Below are 18,298 nucleotides of genomic sequence, written 5' to 3'. Positions count from 1 at the left end.
GCACACAACGTGTACACCAGTTCACGAGGTCAAGTTCAGTCCAAAATTAAAGCAGTCTCATAATGGCGTCGTCTGTCGAAAAACCCGCGCCGGCGAAGCTCAAGACGCGCTCCGAGTTCTCCGTGACGCTGGAGGTGGCGCCATCCACTGATTCCTGGTATCGTTACGAGTACAAAGAAGCTGGCTCCACGTGGGAGCAGGGTGCGCAACACGTGGACGCAGCGATTGGAGCTTCTGAGGTTGTTCTGGACGACCTCAATCCAACCAGCACATACGAGGTGCGAATCTACGAGGTCTCGAAGGCTGCTGACGGTAAAGAGCAAGTATCAGCGCCCAGTGAAGTCGCTGCGGTGGATACAGAAGTGCCAGGCTGCGGACCAGACTCGAGCCAAGGCTGCTTGTGCACCATCCAGTAAACTGAGCTGAGACTCAAACACCCATAACACTATTGCAGCACAATTGTTCATATTCACACAGACTCCCTTATCCATACACATCAGGCAGTCCTTTTCCCTCTTCATTGGCTTCTCCATGCACTGAAAGCCTTGTACCTATCTCGACAGTGTTGAATGTGTCACTGCAACACCAACTTCCACTTCGCTAGTCGCTCGTCCTTGGGCTTACCATCTTCTGCAGGCGACATCTGCGTCCAAACAGCATCCACGTCTGTCTGCTTCTTCCACCAGTTCACTAGAGCCTCTCGCCCATCCTGCGCCTCCAGTGAAGACAGTAAAGCATCAAGTACATCCGCTGCGCGACCGCTATCAACCAGATGAGAGCACGCCTCGCTCAACCACTGCACTGACAGAGCCTCCTTAGCGAACAACGGTGTCCAAAGCTCGCTCAGATTCACAGCAAGTCGAGGGATATCAACTCGCAAGTCATCGTAGTCGTCTAAGATGATCTCAACAGCGGTCTCGATGTCTTCGGATGAGATTTTCTCGCTTGTAAAGAGCTGAACAAGCAACTCCGCCACGCCCCTGCGTACAGCTTGCTTCTCTTCTAAACTGAACGCCAACGCGATGTGCACAAAGTGTCGCCAGCGATCAGATACGGCTTCCAACTCCTCGATGCACAGCACCACCTCGTTGAAGTCCTTCACAGACAGATACTCCTCCAGTGTGCTACGCATCTTTCCAGCAACTTCTTCATCCAGCTCGTCCTCCTCGTCACCAAAGAAGTCTTCGATGCCGTTTCCACGCAGATATGCTTCCACATCGACCTCATTCCTCATCGCTGTAGGCAGTACACTTTCCGGGGTGATCTCCTCATCCGTCAGCATTCGGATCACCATCGTCTCGTCGCTCTCCATTTCCAACACCGATAGCACTTCGGGGAACACCAAAGATGTGAGTTTGCACTCCACACAATGAGCCAGTGCTTCCGAGATAATCCACGACAAGCCAAAGCAGCCAGAAGCCACTAAGCGACCAAAGATCAGCGCCGAGTACTGGTGAATCAACGGCAGATCGATCTTCATGTCTTCCAGGAACTCCATCACATTCACCAACGCTGTCTGAATGGAGTTTGCGTCCAGCACACCACGCGCATACAGCCCAACAAGCAGCTCCACTGCATGTTCACGTTCGTTGGTCTTACCTTCCAACGCCGTGTTGATGACTTGTTCAGTAAACTCGACATGGTACGGATCCACGGGTAGCTCCTGGACGCATGCAGTAGCTTCATCCAGATCCAAGATAGAAAGGTATTCCTGTATGATGCTCTTGATACGAGTTGACATCTGAGCGGGGGATAGTTCCTGTGCTTCCTCATGTTCGGGCTCCTCCTTCTTGGCCACAATGAGGTTGCTGCTCTGCTTCGCGAGCTGAGCACTCGAGATGCGCGTCTTATGGCGACGTCGTTGTACATCGTCATGCTGGGCATTCTTTCCTTGCTGCTGGAGTTTCTGCGCCTCTTTTCGAACTTCATCCAGAGTCTTCTGCTGCAACTCCTTGCGACGAGGTTCCCACATGTGATCTCGTGTTTCTAAGACATCCTTGACCAGGAATCGAGCTCGAGACGGCAATTTCGCGTCATTTGACAGCTCCACCATGCGCAGGATGATGATCTTCATGATCGTCTTCGTTTTCGGCTGGTCGAATTTCTTGCCAGCCGTCGCCAACATCTTGCACAGTGCTTCCAGGTCGTGTTCGTCGGGAAAGCGCACAGCCTGAGCCTGCACTTCTTGGCCATCTTCTCCAGGTATTAACTCCAGTCCTAGCAAGTAGAAGATACATCCTTGAACTCCGGATTGCTTGATCAGATCAACCTTGTACAGTTCACCAATGAAGCGGATGTTACCCAGCATCTTTGCCTTCGCACGCATGGCCAAGATTTCACGACGTCGAGGATCAACCTCCTCCTCCTTCTTCTCTTCCTGAGAGCCAATGTGCTTGTTCGTCTTCTCGAACTCGCCCTGACAACGGTTAACTAGAAGTCGAGTGAACGTGGTTTGAGTTGCGGCCGCGTGCCGTGCAAGTTCAGCAGACTCGAACGGCCCTCCGAATGGTTCATCGTCGCCAATTTCACTCATTTTCCGCTTGGAGTAGTAGAAAACTCCCGGCTCCTTCTCACCCACTGCCACTAAGTAGTCCCCGTGACGACGGAAATTAATAGAGGGAATAGATTCGCAGTCGGACGTCGAAGTAGTGGCACTTTCAGCAGAGTTAACATCTTCAAGACAGCTGCGTGGGCTGTCGAATGGGCCAGCAAATGACGTAAATGTTGCCTTGTCAACCCCCGTCCAATAAAATGAGCCGTTTTCATCACTCAGCACACTCAAAAAGCCCCAGGTCTTCTTAACTGTCCGCGTGTGGAATTCCTTGCACAGATCAGCGTACACGTCCGCGAAATTGGGCTCCTCCAAGGCTTTATCCATAATAATTGAGACAATCGAACTCAACAGGGCAAAACTGTCGATGTCGACTGCACAGAGCTCGTTTGTGAGCTTAGCAAACTTTTCTCTCGTGAGCTTGTTCAGCATACTCTTCACATTGTTCAGCGTCTTCTCGAGAGAAGAGATATCCTTCTCCTTCGTGGGTTTCCATCGGTTCTCGGACACGGTCAGAGGCTCAATTGGACCATCATAAAGCGGTGGTGGAGGTGGTCGGCCGTAAGCGCCACGGCCACCAGCTCCGCCACGACCTCCGCGTCCACCACCACGGCCACCGCGGCCTTGTTTGTCGAGTCTACCATCTCTCAAACCACCTTGGCCTCTCGCTCCACGACCACCTGAACGCTCGCCTTTTCTAATGCTGCCTCCAATAGATCTACCAATGCCATAGCCCACTCCTGATGATCGTTTAATGACCGAAGCCGGGTCACGAATCTGAGTGACATCCACGATTTTCATGTCGATAAGATCTGTTGGTCTAGGAAGTGCAAATTCCACGAGTCTGTTCTCAGTGGCATAAAACACATAAACAAGATCGTTAGCTTCACACTAAAAGCGAGAAAACTCATACCATCGGTGTCATACCTCCTCAGCTCTGCGAGCGAATACTGCAGCTTCTTGGCGCGTGTCGCAGTCGATCGAGATGGTGCAAGCGCTGCTGCCAACGACGACTTAAGCGTCCGCACTGGTCTGGTTTCCATCGATGCTGTCAAAGAAGACTTGAGGGTTCGAGGCGGTGCAGCATCAATTGATGCTGCAAGCGACGACTGGATTTTGGCTGGACCAGACTCGATTGATGACGTCAATGAGGACTTGAATGGAGCAGCGCGTCGTGCAGCCTCTCGCTCCGTGTTCTCCTTGTCGAGTTTAGCGTAATACTCGCGGGTTCTCGCGTCCTTTTCCGCATTACTGCTACTTGCAGCTTTATCATTATCGAGTTCTTTTCTTGAACCAAGTGGACTTTGTCGTGCCTCGCTTTCCATTGAGCCCTTACGCTCTAATGGCGCCTTCATCATTTGAGCCAGACTGCTACTGCGATCAAGTTTCCGGGCTTCCATGCGTTCTCGAAGTGTATCTGCAAGACGTTTACGCTCTGCTTCGTCGACAACGGGGGCTGCAGGGGATTTGGCAGCTGTATCCTCCTTTTCATGAGCAACATTAGATTTCTCTGGCTTCGGCGAAATCGAATCGCCAGCAGGAGTATTATTCTTTAGTCCACCAGGTCCAGACGACGGCCGCTGTGACTCTGAAGAACCTGCCCATCGAGCATCTTGAGACTTGAATCGGTTTCCCGACGATCCAACTGGGGAGCTTGAGTTGACTCTACGAAGCGATGCAGCCCCTCCATCCAGTGACGATCGTCGTGACGCTTCTTGCGATTGTTTGCCAAATGAACGGCCAATTGTCCCAGACGCCGGGCGTTCCTTCTTGACGCGGACGTCTTGTGAGCTCTTCATCAGAGACCCCGCCAAAGACGATTTAAACGGCGTTGGACCGCTAGAGAGTCTGCGCACAGGTTGCGGCCCATCGTTAAGACATGATCGATATTCCTCGCTGTAACGCTCACTGCGATAGCTTCTGTCGCTGCGGTCTGATCGCTGCGACGACACGCTGTCCGTGCTGTTTTTTCTCGTTAATCTGGTTCTTGAAACCGATCGGTTGCCAGGTCGATACGATCCTTGAGCTTCACCAGACCACTGCCTTGGCTCTCGACTGTTAGAACGACGCAGAGGCTCTCGACTATTAGAGCGTCGTGGAGGTTCCCTGCTGTTTGAACGCCTCGGCGGCTCCCGACTATTCGAGCGACGCAATGACGAACCCTGCACTGCTCGTCCTCCTCGATCGTCCCTGTCCTGTCTCGATCCTCGGTCATCATCCCGCCCAATGGACTTTGCCAAGCTACTGACAAATTTCTTGGTCTGCCCCGCTCCCTTCTGTGGTGACGGTGAAGACAGCGAGATAACCTGGCGCTGTCCTTTGGTCTGCACCTGCAAGTCCGCCTTCGGGCTGTTGCGATCGTTCTTCTTGATTGAGTCCTTGAGCGAGGACCGCAGTGAGGACTGAAATGGCGCTGACGGGGCTTCGTCATTGGAATCGTCCACCACCTGCACAGAGCGATGGTTACCTGGATTTGTTTTAGAGCCTGCATCATCCGTCGACTCGCCCACCGATGTCTGTACGCGTCGGTATGTGCCTCGTCCACCGCTGCCTTTGCGTCTCAAGCCACCGCTTCGGCCTCCACCTGCAGTACCAAGGATTTTATGCACCAATTAGGCGTGGGATGAACAAGGTGTGACGTCACTCCAAGTAGATATGGATCCACGGCTTGTATTGCGAGTATTGAGCTGTAAATCTGCTAGATCTGGAGAGTACGGTACCTCTGCGGTGGTCTGCACTCGACCGTCCATCCATGAAACAATCACTCTGCCAGCTATATCCACGTTAGATGCTGTAGCTGCTGCCTCGATCTCGTTTTGGCTCAATTCCGCACCTCGTTCTCCCCTCAAATCATGTGGTGTTCTTCCACATAAACTGAAGTGGTTACACCAAAATAGTGGTCGAATACCGGTATTCGATGCCACAAGTTCAACATTAAGGTATTCCATAACACAGGATTTATCGCTTCGACCAGTCATCGAGCGTCACTAGTGGATTTGACCATTGTGCATGCTCCTTGGCTGTTCGACGTTGCTATCTCTCTTCCGACGCCCTCGCTCTCTCTGCAGACTAAATAGAACAATGCCTTCATCGTCTGCTGCTTCGCTAGCGCAGACGCTGCAGAATAAGGAGGCACCGGCGGGCCACAAAATCATTCGTGAGGGCAATGGAGTTATGATCTTCCCAGAGCAGAACCAGGTCTTCTACAACCCCGTGCAGGTACTCAACCGCGACCTAAGTATCGCCATGATCTCCGAGTTTGCTCGGACCCGTGCGCGTGAGCAGCTGACCAAGGAGGCGCGCAAAGCAGCGAACGCAGCAGGTGAAGGTGCCACTTTCGTACCCAAGGAGTACACGGATGAAGAGATCGAGAAGCACCTGACCGATACGGCCGAGGAAAAGGGCATTCGCATCTTTGAAGCGCTCTCGGCCTCTGGTCTGCGCTCTATTCGCTACTTCCAACAGATTCCTGGTGTCAAGTCCATCCTGGTGAACGACATGGACCCTGCAGCAGTGGAAACCATCAAGCGCAACGTTGCGTTCAATGAGCTACCACTGGATCGAGTCATCCCCAATGAAGCTGACGCCACCGATGTCATGTACAACCACAGAAAGCCGGCGGACCAATTCGATGTCATTGATTTGGACCCGTACGGATCCGCCTCGATCTTCTTGGACAGCGCTGTCCAGAGCGTCGCCAACGGTGGACTGCTCTGTGTGACGTGCACGGACATGCCCGTTCTGTCGGGTAAGCAGCCTGAGGTCTGCTTCTCTCGTTATGGAGCGCTACCCAACAAGTCGCACTACTTGCACGAGATGGCGCTGCGTATGGTACTGCAGACAATCGAGTCGTCAGCCAACCGCTACGCGCGCCACATTGTGCCGATTGCGTCGTGCAGCATTGATTTCTACGTGCGTGTGTTCGTCCGTGTGTACAAGTCGCCGGTGAATGTCAAGAAGGCGATGACCAAGCTCTCGTACGTCTACCAGTGCGTCCAGTGCGAGAGTTTCCACCTGCAGCCACTCGGAGTGTCGAGCGGGAACACCTATCACGCCTCTCGTGGCCCGATCGTCGGTCAGGAGTGTGATCAGTGCAAGGGTAAGTACAAGATGGCGGGGCCGATCTGGTCGGCTCCTCTCCACAGCCGTGACGTCGTGCTGAAGATCCGCGACCGCGTTGAGAAGAGCACGTCGGAGTTCCCTACAAAGCCTCGCCTGCACGGACTACTGACTACGATCTCCGAAGAACTTGTGGACGCTCCACTGCACTACACTCTTCCGGGCTTGAGCAAGGTCCTGCACTGCTCCAATCCCCGTATGTCACAGATTCAGGGCGCCATTCGCCACGCTGGTTACGAAGTCTCGCAGTTTCACAAAATTCCTGAAGCTATCAAGACCACCGCGCCGAACGACGTTATCTGGGACATTATGCGCTGCTGGGTGAAGAAACATCCGCTGAACAAGAAGCGTGACGGTGAGGAGACTCCGGGCAGTCGCATTCTAGCTAAGGAGCCTAAGTTCGAGGCGAACTTCTCGTCCAAGCGACCGGGACCGAATGACAAGCCCAAGGCGCTGCGTTTTCCTCTGAACCCTGAACCGAATTGGGGACCGAAGGCTCGTGCTGTCGGAAACCGGAATGACAACGTTACTCCTGCTTCGAAGAGCGAGGGTGAGTAAAACAGTCTTGAACCTGTTGGTAATCTGCTTATCTAATCGTGTTTTTCCTATCGTTTGCTTTAGATAAGGTAGAGGAGCCGGAGGTGAAGAAAGCGAAAACGGAGTAAGTGAAGCGAACGCAAATTAGACAAGCTCTTCTCCATATTTTCCTGCGTAATAGATTGCTTGGGGTCGACGTGCATAAGCCTGGATACAAGTTGCCGGAAAGTTACTGGGATGTATCACTGTGCCAGACTTTGACCTTGAGCTCATGGTAAGTTAGCGGGTATTCCTCTTCGACGTTGTCTTTCTTGCGCAGCTCTTCCACGGACAAGTGAGGCGGCCGAAGACCAGTGTAACGATACGGCTGCCGCTTCGACAGCATTGCGTTGACGGCCTTCGCACTGGACGATTTGTCGCCATCCGCAGCGTCAGACACAGGCGCTTGTTGTGTTTGTTGCGTCACTTTGGCTGCACCAATTGCTGTCGAGGGCGAAATCGCAGCAGCTGATTTTGTCCGAGCTTCGCTGATGGACTCTGCCACGGCCTTGGGTACCACACTGCTGCGGCGAGTGCGTGCTCCTACCGCCACAGAAGCCTTGCGCTTGACAGGAGATGCCTGCGACGGTAAGCTGGTGGCAACGGTAGGTTGATTTAAGGCCTCCTCCTTTTTGATGGCCTCCACCTTGGCATGGTACGCTTGCAGCACTGTGACGATCTGCTCTTCGATGTCACTAAGCACCTGCTTCATGTCATCGGCTAACAACACCGCGTAAGCTACATACGTATCCTTGAATGTCGGAGAATGCAAACTCACTGTGAACATCGGAACATCCAATGCGCGAGTGGAAGAGTAAGACCGCTGGTTTAATCGCTTCCAAGAACGTCTGCATTTCGCGGTTCGCATTCTCTTTCAGCTTCCTCTGGTCATTCGTGTACTGAATTTTTGAACGGAGTCCTTCAATGCGATTCATGCGCTGAAAATCAACCGAATCCTTGCGCTGCTTCAGTCTGAGCGATGTAGAGCGCCAGTAAGCAACATACCGCTAACCTAGCATATTCTATTGCACGTACCGTCCAATTTCCTCGCGCAATCTGGTGCTTACTTGACGGTGATTCTCAATCTCCTCGGCCAGTTGATTCACGTGCTGAATGCGATCAAAATGTTCTGCCTCCGTGAAGATTCATCGGACATCATAGACGGTCAAGGAAAACCAATCAAACATGGAGAATACATGGAGCTAGCAACACAAATCAACTCGAGAAGGATATTGGTTGTTGAACGCGTCGATCATCTCTGATACGGTCTTTGTGCCCGAGACTTCATGGATCCTTTCGATATACGTGCGGTTTTCTTGATACTTCGTCAGCATTGCGTCCGTAGTGACTTTGGCTTGGCCACTCTTCCACTTGCTGCGCTTGGCTCGCGACTGTATCTCACTCTCCTTCGCCTCTGAAACAGTTTTCATGATATCGTTCTCGCCCAAAAACTTGTACTTTTCCACGTCAACCAGTTCCCCTGCATCCTTTTGGTTCAAAGCGATCTCTTTAAGCTCTTGTAGTAGAACAGCCGCACGCCGGTCGCACGTCATCTCCCACTCCTCTCCTTCTTGTCGAGCATCTTCTATCTCCTGTTCAATAGTTTCGATTTCCTGACGCAGCTTCTCCACTTCTTCACCAATTCGTGCCACTTTGTGCCGCTTTGACAGCGTCTCCGTCGAGATCTTGGTGAAGCTATCATCCATGAGGGCACGCTCAGCTCGATGAGCATCAATAATCTCTCGCAATTGTCGATTGCGGTTAAGTTTTTCATTCATTTTGACAAGTCGGCGGTCGATATCGTGCTCCATTTTTCGAACACGGCCCAGCATGATGGCATGGTTGTGGTCCAAAGCAGCCAACTCATACAGCTTCATTTTCTGTTGTGCCAGGATCGTCTCCTGCGACTGAATTAGCGCGTTCAAACGTGCCACCTCCTTCCGCTCCAACTCCAAGCGGATCATAAAGTTATTGCCCTGCAGATACAAGTTGGAGAGCTTCTCGGCCGTCTGCTCATTGAAGAACGGGTCGTCACGCGCCAAGTGATCGTCGAATGCCAGCTGCATGTTGACATTAATACACAATCAAACGATCTCAGGATGGGTGGACAGCGTCGCGAGTGGGACGTTTATGACATCGAGACACGCACCTCTTCCTCTAGTCGACGGTTCTTTTCCTGTAGATCGTCGATCTTCTTGGCATATTCATTCAGGCACAACGTCAGCTGCTTCGAGTGGCGATTGCCACCGTCATGTTCGAGTGTTAGAAGCTGCTGGTCAATGTGACTGCTCTGCGACTTCTTCTTGCTGGATCGAGTTGGGGATCCCACAGGAGATGGAGCGCTAGGCCCCGAGCCTGCACCAGGACTAGCTGCCGCTTTCTTCACGGATCGAGGCGCCGGCGACGTGGGCATTGGAGAGAAGAGCAATACAGCAGACAGAGGCTAGCTGGTCGTTTCGGATTTTCGGATTCACGCCATAAAAAGGGTCCGGTAGTATTTTGAGATATCCGACACGTCATGTAGCCATGTGTAGACGAATACGGTTAACGTAGCCGTTGTAGACGTGCGGTGCCGCAGGTCTTCGAGTCATCAGTCGGATTACTGTAGCTAAGCCCATCGCCCATTGATCAAAGAATAAGATTCACAAGTCAACATAGGCTGACTCCACACACTTGTGATGTAGGGCATGGTAGCAGGCTATTTACTAGCCGCAAGCACTCCGGATCGCCACGTCATCGTGATCAAATCGGTATCCCATCCACAACCAACCACTTCAACGTCAGCAGTGACACGTCGCTTTCGTGTTCACAACACAACCTTCTCATTGGCTAAAATCATCGAAGTACCTTATCTCTAACATCTCTAAACAAATCAAATGATAATACTTTGACAGCTTATATAAATATAGCGGTTATTTTACAGAATGCTTGCAATTTGTTTTTGATCAAGTATAACAGGATATTGGTTTGATGAAAAGAAATCGAGCTGCTCTCTTTCAAAAACGTACCCTAACCTCCTCTAACTTTAACCAAAAGCGCGCGCCTTCTTCGGGCCAGAACGAAACTTGCGGCGGCGGTCCTCGGTCTCCCTCGCTCTATAAGCACGTCCGAGCGTGTAGCACCCGCAGTCCAAGCAGTAGAATCCCAAGATTTTAAGAACTCGCCTACCCCAGAGACATTGCTGCTCAAATTACTCCCGACGCCGTTTCTCGACGCTCAAGTACCGAAATGGAGCAATCAATTCCGGACAATAGTACCGTAACCGTTAGTAATAGTAGCCCCCCACCTGCCATGGTAGAGCAGACCAGCCCAGACAGCCCCAGCAGCGGAGGAGGCAGTCCCAGCGCCACAGGCAACCGAAACCGTAGCGTGAGCATGAATATGCACTCAAACGCACCGCCCAGCAAGAAACAGCGGGCTTCAGACGACGAATATGAACAAGCAACGCCCCCTCCAGCCCCTGCACCAGGTTCAACGTCTCCGTACTCAGCTGCAGATGCAGTGGACGCAGCTTCAGCAATTACTGAATCGCGAGACCAAGTGAGCGACGAGACGGACGCGCCGGACGTTGAAGAGGACCAAGTGGACGACTCCGGTTCAGGTTCAGCTGTGCCGACACCTGTGCCGCCATTCGGGGACGACGACGATTCATCCTCCGAAGAAAGCGACGTCAATGAAGAGGCCTTTATGAATTGGCTAATGGACCAGAAGACCGCTGGGATGCCTGCCGGGCAGATGCTGGATGCTCTGGGCTTGGGTGTGTCGGACGGAGTGGCGGTGGATGATGATGAACTGTGGGAAGCCATGTTCTCCATGGGCATTCGACTTATCAAGCCAGCAGCTACGGTGCGTAGCTAGTGTTGTGGGAGTGAATATTGGGTACTTATATGATGTGCTTCGTGTGACTGCAGAGACCACGAGAGAAGTTGGATAGTGTCAACACGCTTCAAGATGTGGCATCGTTGCTGCGCTCGAGCAAGAAGATTGTGGTGCTGGCTGGAGCAGGTATCTCAGTGTCCTGCGGTATCCCTGACTTTCGATCCGAGAATGGCATTTACAGTGTACGTGATGGCTTCGCTTTGCGCTGTGATGGTGGAGGTCATTGACCTTGTTTCTGCGTGCTTTTACAGCGCCTTGGTGAGTACAACCTTCCAAACCCGCAGTGCATGTTCGGTACGAGATATCTCAACGCTTTGGTAGAGTAGCGTTTAGCTAACGTCATTGCTTTTACTCTTTGTAGACATCGAGTTCTTTCGATCCAACCCGAAGCCGTTTTTCGCGTTTGCAAAAGAATTATTTCCCAAATCCAGCGGGTTCACGTTTGTACCATCTCCCAGTCACTATTTCCTAAAGCTGCTGGAGGAGAAGGGCAAGCTACTTCGAATTTACAGCCAGGTAAATAATTCCCAGCTCACGTATCATCTTAACCTCAATCTAACTCCAGTGTTATCTCTCTCAGAACATTGACATGCTGGAACACGCAGCGGGTATTTCTCACGAGCACGCTGTGCTTTGTCACGGTTCCTTCGCGACGGCAACGTGCTTAGCTTGCAAACGGACGTACCCGAACGACGCGATCCGCGAGGACGTGCTGAATCAGCGGGTGCCTATGTGTCAGTCTTGTAATTCGCCGGATGGAATCGTCAAACCTGACATCGTGTTCTTCGGTGAGTCTTTGCCAAGGAGATTTCATGACTCTGTCAAGAGTGACGAAGGCGAAGCGGACCTGGTTCTCGTCATGGGATCGTCGCTCAAGGTGAACCCTGTGCGCAGCATCGTCGGTCGCTTCAAGAAGGATACGCCCATGATCCTAATCAACAGAGAACCAGTGGGTCGCCCACACAAGTTTGACGTAGAGCTGTTAGGATATTCAGACGAGATTGTGCAGGAGCTGTGTCGACTGCTTGGATGGGAGATCCCGCAGCCTGATCCCGTTCTGCTGGGCCAATCCAATCTCCCTCCACCCCCTGTTGTACCTACAAGCAGCCTCGCACCGCTGTCGTTCGAGTTTGTTTCCCCGTCAAGGCATTTGTTCAACGGTTCCAAGTCAACATACTGCAGTTCCAGCGACGACGAAAGCAGCAGTTCATCCAGCGAGGAAGGAACAGGCGAGGAAGGAGCCATTGATGCAGATGCAGCAGTGGCTGTAGCAATGGATGCAGATGACGAGAAGAAAGCACCGCCTACCGACGAATTTCCAAAGGACGACCAAGACGAACTGATGGGAAGTGGCAACGAGTTGCTAGGGGCCTCAAGCTTTGACGACAATTGAACTATTGATCGATATTGAGCCTCAGCACTACTCAAGCCAAGTCGCTATCCGGCGCTTTCATCGAACCCAGCCGGCTAGACATGCTTCCCTTGTCATGTCCAACGTATCCCAAGGCTGAAGACGGCTTTGGTGCCAGCCCACATCTTCTCCTGTTGCCTAAATTCCTGCTGGATATCTGTTGATAAGCCATACTTCAAGAATCCCTGAGCAACAAAGCAATACTTATGAGCTCAACCGGGATCAAGTAACATGTTCGTCTGCTTGGCGAGCCTATTTGTAAGTAGATATGCGTCTTGCATTATTGCATCTATCCGAAACCACAGAGTTCCGTACCAACAGTTTCTATCCGCTATTGCGTGCTGCTTGTCAGGTCTCCTTGCTGCAAGATTTCTAGACTTCGGCTTGGACGAGCACAGGGCGGACCATTCGACCTTGTGGAGTTCGAAGCATGGCAAGGGCGTAATGGCCCTTCTTCCCGAACTTCTGACCCTGGCTAGCAAGGAAGAGTTGCTGAAGTGGTTCGCAAGCGATGAAGCCGACAGCGCGGAAAGCGCCCTTGGGCCGGTCGTAGATCGCTGACGTCACGTAGCCGATCAGAGATCGCTAGCAATACGTGAACAAATGAGCAAATGTTAGCCTCTTGTTGCTGTGCAACTGACCAAAAGGGTTGTCTTTACCTCGTTAGTCTTGGACATCCCAGCCTTGTTCTTCTTGCTCAGAACAACATCGTAGCCGTTCCAGTTCTTGTCATTGAGAAAATGTTCCATGTCGTCGGCTGAAGGTGTGAAGAGCTGATCCCAGTAGAAAAATCAAGACGTTAGAGCCTACACAACGAAGAGACCGTCTTTTACAACTTACCATAGCGTTGACATCAACGTTGCCTCGTCTCGGGACAACGACGATAACGCGAACAAGCGTTGGCATTGGTGCGGGCACAATGGACTCAGCCCCGGATGCTATGTCTTTGTCCTCCGTGGCAGTGCTGCTCGATCGGTAGAAGAAGAATGACTTCATGTACTTCTCCCCGCGAAGCACACATGGACTCTGTGTATCTTCATCTACTGTAGCCTCAAAGAGCAGCTCCCATCGAGGTTGGAATGGTGACTCTACACCGTGCTTTTTGTAGTTAAACCGCTTCGACTTGGGCTTCTTGGCCTGTTCCGTTTCTAGGTCGCACGCACGAGTCTTCCAATATGCTCGTCCAGCTTGAGTGTCTGGATAATCGCACGGAAAGCTAAAGACAACACGAAGTCAGACACTACAGGACCATTATGACAATCAGATTCACTTCGTACCTCGGTTGGTGTAGCACCGTAGACAGAGCAAAATCTTCCTCAAGTCCGACGACTAGAGCTCCGCCAAATACTAACGCCTTCAGCAAGCCAGGGGCGCTAGATGGCGGGCAGATCAGATCCCAACCGCTTGTATGAGGGTACGGCCCGCGCTTTCTGATAGCCAGAAGATGGAGGGGTGGAGATTTCACATGCATATCAATACTGTTGCTGGACATGCCTTCCTTCCGCTGACGGTATACCTCTTCGTTCAGCTGGTGGTCCTTCAAGAAGTTGTTCTCAAGTTCACGTCTCTTGGACAATGACCAGAGCATCGAGCTCGGAGATACTTCCACGTTCATAGCTTCGTCGTCTAGCGTCTCAACTTCCGATTGAATTTTACTGGTGACGATCGGGTAACTCGCACTGCCAGCTTTTTTCGAGTTGTCTACATTGGAGCCGCTGGTCGTCCAGGCTAGCAATGCCTGCATCTCCTTCAGGATCATTTTCGTCTCGGGTTCCTCTGCATCTTTGCCCAGCGACGACAGACTCAGTCCAGACAAAGGACTCTCAATTACGGCAATACCTACTTGAGGTACAGCACCGGCCGGCGGTTCTTTAAGAAGCGAAATCCCCGACTCCGAACGAGCAGATGGATGACTTAATTTGCCTTCTCGGCACCGTGTAAGACGTGGGTCTTTCACTACAACAGAGTAAATCGTATCCCTCTGCTTGTCAGTCTGTTTCTTGTTGCGGAGAGCGCACAGCAAGTTCCGTCGGTTGCTGCTGCTGCAAATAGCTACAGTCTCCTTTTCAGTGTAGCCATCTTCGTGATCTGAAGCTTCATCTTCCTGATCTTGCTCATCAATCTCCACCGCTCCAGCAAGCCTTGCCATAAGTTCATCTGCCTGTCTTCCACGCAATTTTAAGCGACTCAGTTGTCCTCGTCGATCGTGCATTTCGATGCCCTCTTCATCATCGCCAACAACCTCTTGACAGGCTGCTGCAATGGCCGTCGCCGCCTCCATATACGCTGCAGGATGTACCCAAAGCCACAACTGCCTCTTGGTATTCTGCCAGTCCTCATGCAGTTTAAACTCTCCACTTGCATAGTCTTTCTTCAATGGTCTCCACATGAACGTCACTGGGGCGATTGCCCCCTGTGGAAACTGCCCACTATGGTACAACATACTGGTGCCTTCCTCCGCTCCAGCTAAGAACCGGAGGCCATGGAAGTCTGATCCATTGGGATCCGAGATCAATTGCAGTGCCTCCAAAATCATTTGAGGGAGACCGAAGAGCTCAATAACCCCGCAATAACTGGAGTCATGCAATGTAGCCGTTTTCCTCACCGCCTGCAATGCAGCGGACACGCTTTTGTCTGCTCGGTGAAGAGCTAAAATGTAGCCATGTTGCTCACTCATTGTCATGCGCTTGGTGTGCCACATATGGGTTGACAACCACTGCGGCCGCTCTGAATCTGTATCTGAGCGAGCTTGCAGCAACTTGTGAGGGCGACGCTCGTGCTTGCGACAACGTAATGCGCTCTGGTTGGGCTTGGGTGTGGCTCGCAACCTCTGTGGCATTTGGTATGACTTGAAAGCGTTGGCTCTGCGTCTCCGCTGGTTCTTCTGCGTTTCCAGCTTTGCATCCGTTCGCGAATGGACTGCATCGTGACGCGAGAGCTCCTGAAGAGCCTGCAGCTCCGGCGCACGAGCATTGGCGAACTCCAGCACCTGCAGCACTCGAGGACCAAGACCAGCCATTCCTGTTATAATGCTTTAAAATGGATTCATTTAACGAACCGGGTCAGCCCATTTTCAAGCGGGTCCAAAATAGTTATTGACCCGATTTTTTTTTCAAAAAAAGTAGGAAAAAAGTTTAACAGTATTTGATGATTTATCACTCTTGAGAATGCTTCGACTTCTGTATTAGTATTATTACTACTACCCATACTTCCTCCAGTTTACCCCAAAACCAGTTAGCTGTTAATTTTCATGTTACTTTTGTAATTTGAAGACCAGGTAGGCTGTGACGGTTAATTGTAGTAGTTGATGTGTTACCTTTGGTATTATCAATAATCCACTGCATGACCTGAGCACCGAGCAAATAACTAAACACTCAGTAGACGTTTTTTTTTACAACACAGTCAATCGTCAGCATGTAGAGCTGCTAATTTATTATGTCTACCACCTGCCGAGTTATTAGGACACTTATGAGGGAAATAGGTTTTTGCCCTCAATGAAGCCCTATGTAATCGTATCCCTATCAGCACATGTCGTGACTAAAACGTTCTCCGAATGACGTCATTTCCGAGGTGTCAACATCAAAGGCCAATTCAACTGATACTTAATGGGTATCAGGCTGTCCGTTCTATGGGCCCTAGCCGAGTCATTATTAAGGTTTGGTACCTAATCGAAATAATTATTTCATGTTACCTCCCTCGTCAGATAAAATTCTCTAAACGTGAATACACCTTTGCCGGCCATGGTTTGGTAAAACCCCAGTCAAAGTTGGCATTTTATTTTGAGTACTCGTGAAACACTAAAAGAAAAAAGTTTATTCGTGCAATCAAAGGAAGCTAATCTGCAACCGATGTTGTTCACACCAACAAAATCTTTCGACCTACGCACCGTACTCCATGCCCTCCGTGCGCACAGCAGCGTTGACGAACTGGGACACGTGCAGCTCCATCCTGTGGAGCATACGCTGAGTTATCTCGACCATACTCACGTGAGCAGCACGCTCAAGAGGCCGCATACGAGTTTCAGTCTTTGAGATGGGCTGACCGTTGCTGACGAGCAGCGGGCCATTCATCTCGTCGCGCATCAGCGCCAAGTACTGCTTGATGACCGCCTTCATCGAACTGAAACAATTCTCGATGGGGTTGCATATGGGGCTGTACAGACCAAGTCGGAGAAGAATCAGGTCGTCGCAATCTGGAACGAGCGTCTCGATTCGGCTGTGAGCCGGGGCATTGCCAAACACGGCGATGGCCTTTATGTTCGCGTACTCCTCGTTGTATACATCGGATTCCTTCATCATCTTGTACAACTCCTCCACAAATGCAGCATTCGTGGCATTTTTATGCTTTCGTGATGGGTGCGGAGCGCAACAACGCCGAACGAGGAGCTGAGAGCGCATTGAATCTGTAATTTAGCGCCCTTCGAGGGCGGCAACTTCTCGACTTCGCGCTTGCCGTTCTTGGCCCTGCCCCGTGTACGCTTCGTATTCTGGTTGTAGTTAGTCTCGTCAAAGTACACGATCATATTGCCCTCGTCGTGGTGGCGGATACAATTTCCGCAAACTCCTTCCTCTTCTGCTTGCTCGTGTCACTATTGCATGTGGAAGGCTCGATACAAGTCTTTGTAGCACGTACCGTTAGACACTTATCATTAACAACATAGCACAAACTAGCAATACCCTTCCTTACATACTTGACAGTGTACAGCATGTCGACCAAGTGACGAGAGATGGTCGTCTCCGGCAGTGCCGCGTCAAAACCTTCGAACATCTTGGCCTTCAAGTGCGTAACGTGAACGTGCAATACTCGTCCAGCCAGAGGCCTAGCACCGCCCTAACCTCGGGCGTCACTTTGTTGACACGACCGCCCCCCCCCCCCCGCCCTCGACAATTCTTCAGTTCGACAGTGGCTGGAGAGACAATCGGCCGTGGTTCGAGGATACCGTTGTGGTGGGCGCCTGAGCGCCAGTCTCCACCTGATTTGTACGCGTACAAATGGATGCGCTACGTTGGAAGCTAGTCCAATTAACACCAACAGATAATATTAGGGGTATCAGAAGGAGTTCGTGGCGTGGTACACTGAAAAGCAGTTCTGTGACGGTACGACTGTCGCCAAGGGCAAGTTGAATCTCTTTTTGTCCGAGCAATTTGTGGGGCGAGAGTAATTAAGAAGAAGGGCACAACAGTCGGAGGATCGACAGTATGTGGCTACGCAAGTGCTGTGGTAGATTTACGTAACCACCAAATGTCACTTCGAGAAAACTCCAATGATCACCCTCGGTCCGCTCTGGTGAAGCCGTTGCTACGTAATGTATAAGCTCAAGCAGCTAAAACTAAGAACAAGAATGATCAAGATCGGGGTGTTGGCTCGATTCTTGATGGACACTATTCAGAATTACAGTTCCACCAGATTGGTGATTGTTTTTTTTTTTTCCTACTTGATGATATTCGTGGTCGTGCCACGTTCTTGGATTCTCCCTATGGTTTACTACGATGAGAACCTACACGAGTTGGAATTGGCAGATGTGCTTTCTCAACCCCTTGACAATGACGGTTTTCAGCCATGTACAGAGTTGGTTTATTAATTCAACACGGAAAAACCAACACCTAAGGACATCTTCAGCATGTCGGATGTATGCGGAACAAGAGTGTATTTGTGCGTTCTATTGGAGCTGTTGCTGTTTAATTGTTCGAAAGAGTTCAAGTTGCGTTAGAGCCACTTCCATCCTTTTAGCAATCTAGAGTTTGGTACGACATTATTTTTTT

At 51.2% G+C, this 18,298-nt stretch overlaps 7 protein-coding genes across 11 annotated transcripts; 3 read left to right on the top strand and 4 right to left on the bottom strand.

Moving 5' to 3' along the window:
• Position 1: 1 nt before the first annotated feature.
• Positions 2–520, top strand: PPTG_11893 (hypothetical protein). Its single transcript, XM_008907109.1, has one exon. It carries the CDS (start codon positions 63–65, stop codon positions 414–416), a length of 354 nt encoding a protein of 117 aa, XP_008905357.1. The 5' UTR covers positions 2–62; the 3' UTR covers positions 417–520.
• On the bottom strand, positions 305–5,415 carry PPTG_11892 (hypothetical protein). Of its 3 annotated transcripts, XM_008907107.1 has the most exons (4): positions 5,272–5,415; positions 5,062–5,135; positions 3,479–4,998; positions 305–3,395 (listed from the first exon to the last, which is right to left on the bottom strand). In XM_008907107.1, the coding sequence occupies exons 1-4, from the start codon at positions 5,303–5,305 to the stop codon at positions 575–577; spliced, it is 4,449 nt and encodes a 1,482-aa protein (XP_008905355.1). In that variant the 5' UTR covers positions 5,306–5,415; the 3' UTR covers positions 305–574. The 3 variants fall into 3 exon arrangements, with proteins under 3 accessions (XP_008905355.1, XP_008905354.1, XP_008905356.1); XM_008907106.1 differs by having other exon boundaries at positions 3,479–5,135; XM_008907108.1 differs by having other exon boundaries at positions 3,479–5,415.
• A 98-nt stretch (positions 5,416–5,513) lies between these two features.
• Positions 5,514–7,489, top strand: PPTG_11891 (N2,N2-dimethylguanosine tRNA methyltransferase). The gene is made up of 2 exons (XM_008907105.1): positions 5,514–7,220; positions 7,292–7,489. Exons 1-2 carry the CDS (start codon positions 5,561–5,563, stop codon positions 7,333–7,335), a joined length of 1,704 nt encoding a protein of 567 aa, XP_008905353.1. The 5' UTR covers positions 5,514–5,560; the 3' UTR covers positions 7,336–7,489.
• On the bottom strand, positions 7,366–9,659 carry PPTG_11890 (hypothetical protein; the record flags this gene model as incomplete). The annotated part of the gene is made up of 5 exons (XM_008907104.1): positions 7,366–7,966; positions 8,025–8,218; positions 8,282–8,383; positions 8,480–9,306; positions 9,396–9,659. The coding sequence occupies 5 exons, from the start codon at positions 9,657–9,659 to the stop codon at positions 7,437–7,439; spliced, it is 1,917 nt and encodes a 638-aa protein (XP_008905352.1). The 3' UTR covers positions 7,366–7,436.
• Positions 9,660–10,263: 604 nt separating this feature from the next.
• Positions 10,264–13,319, top strand: PPTG_11889. 2 transcript variants are annotated; one of them, XM_008907103.1, is made up of 6 exons: positions 10,264–11,092; positions 11,158–11,307; positions 11,377–11,419; positions 11,487–11,641; positions 11,706–12,794; positions 12,889–13,319. In XM_008907103.1, exons 1-5 carry the CDS (start codon positions 10,475–10,477, stop codon positions 12,516–12,518), a joined length of 1,779 nt encoding a protein of 592 aa, XP_008905351.1. In that variant the 5' UTR covers positions 10,264–10,474; the 3' UTR covers positions 12,519–12,794; positions 12,889–13,319. The 2 variants fall into 2 exon arrangements, with proteins under 2 accessions (XP_008905351.1, XP_008905350.1); XM_008907102.1 differs by having other exon boundaries at positions 11,706–13,319.
• PPTG_11888 lies at positions 12,755–15,619 on the bottom strand. Of its 2 annotated transcripts, XM_008907100.1 has the most exons (4): positions 13,814–15,619; positions 13,377–13,752; positions 13,196–13,309; positions 12,755–13,121 (listed from the first exon to the last, which is right to left on the bottom strand). In XM_008907100.1, the coding sequence occupies exons 1-4, from the start codon at positions 15,553–15,555 to the stop codon at positions 12,909–12,911; spliced, it is 2,445 nt and encodes an 814-aa protein (XP_008905348.1). In that variant the 5' UTR covers positions 15,556–15,619; the 3' UTR covers positions 12,755–12,908. The 2 variants fall into 2 exon arrangements, with proteins under 2 accessions (XP_008905348.1, XP_008905349.1); XM_008907101.1 differs by having other exon boundaries at positions 13,196–13,752.
• Positions 15,620–16,414: 795 nt separating this feature from the next.
• On the bottom strand, positions 16,415–17,303 carry PPTG_11887 (hypothetical protein; the record flags this gene model as incomplete). The annotated part of the gene is made up of 3 exons (XM_008907099.1): positions 16,415–16,846; positions 16,909–17,115; positions 17,169–17,303. 3 exons carry the CDS (start codon positions 17,301–17,303, stop codon positions 16,415–16,417), a joined length of 774 nt encoding a protein of 257 aa, XP_008905347.1.
• Positions 17,304–18,298: the final 995 nt, after the last annotated feature.

This window comes from Phytophthora parasitica (assembly GCF_000247585.1).
Source record: "Phytophthora parasitica INRA-310 unplaced genomic scaffold supercont2.25, whole genome shotgun sequence".
Lineage (NCBI taxonomy): Eukaryota > Oomycota > Peronosporomycetes > Peronosporales > Peronosporaceae > Phytophthora > Phytophthora nicotianae.
Note: the sequence above shows the minus strand (reverse complement) of the source record. Positions and strands in the feature narration are given on the sequence as shown.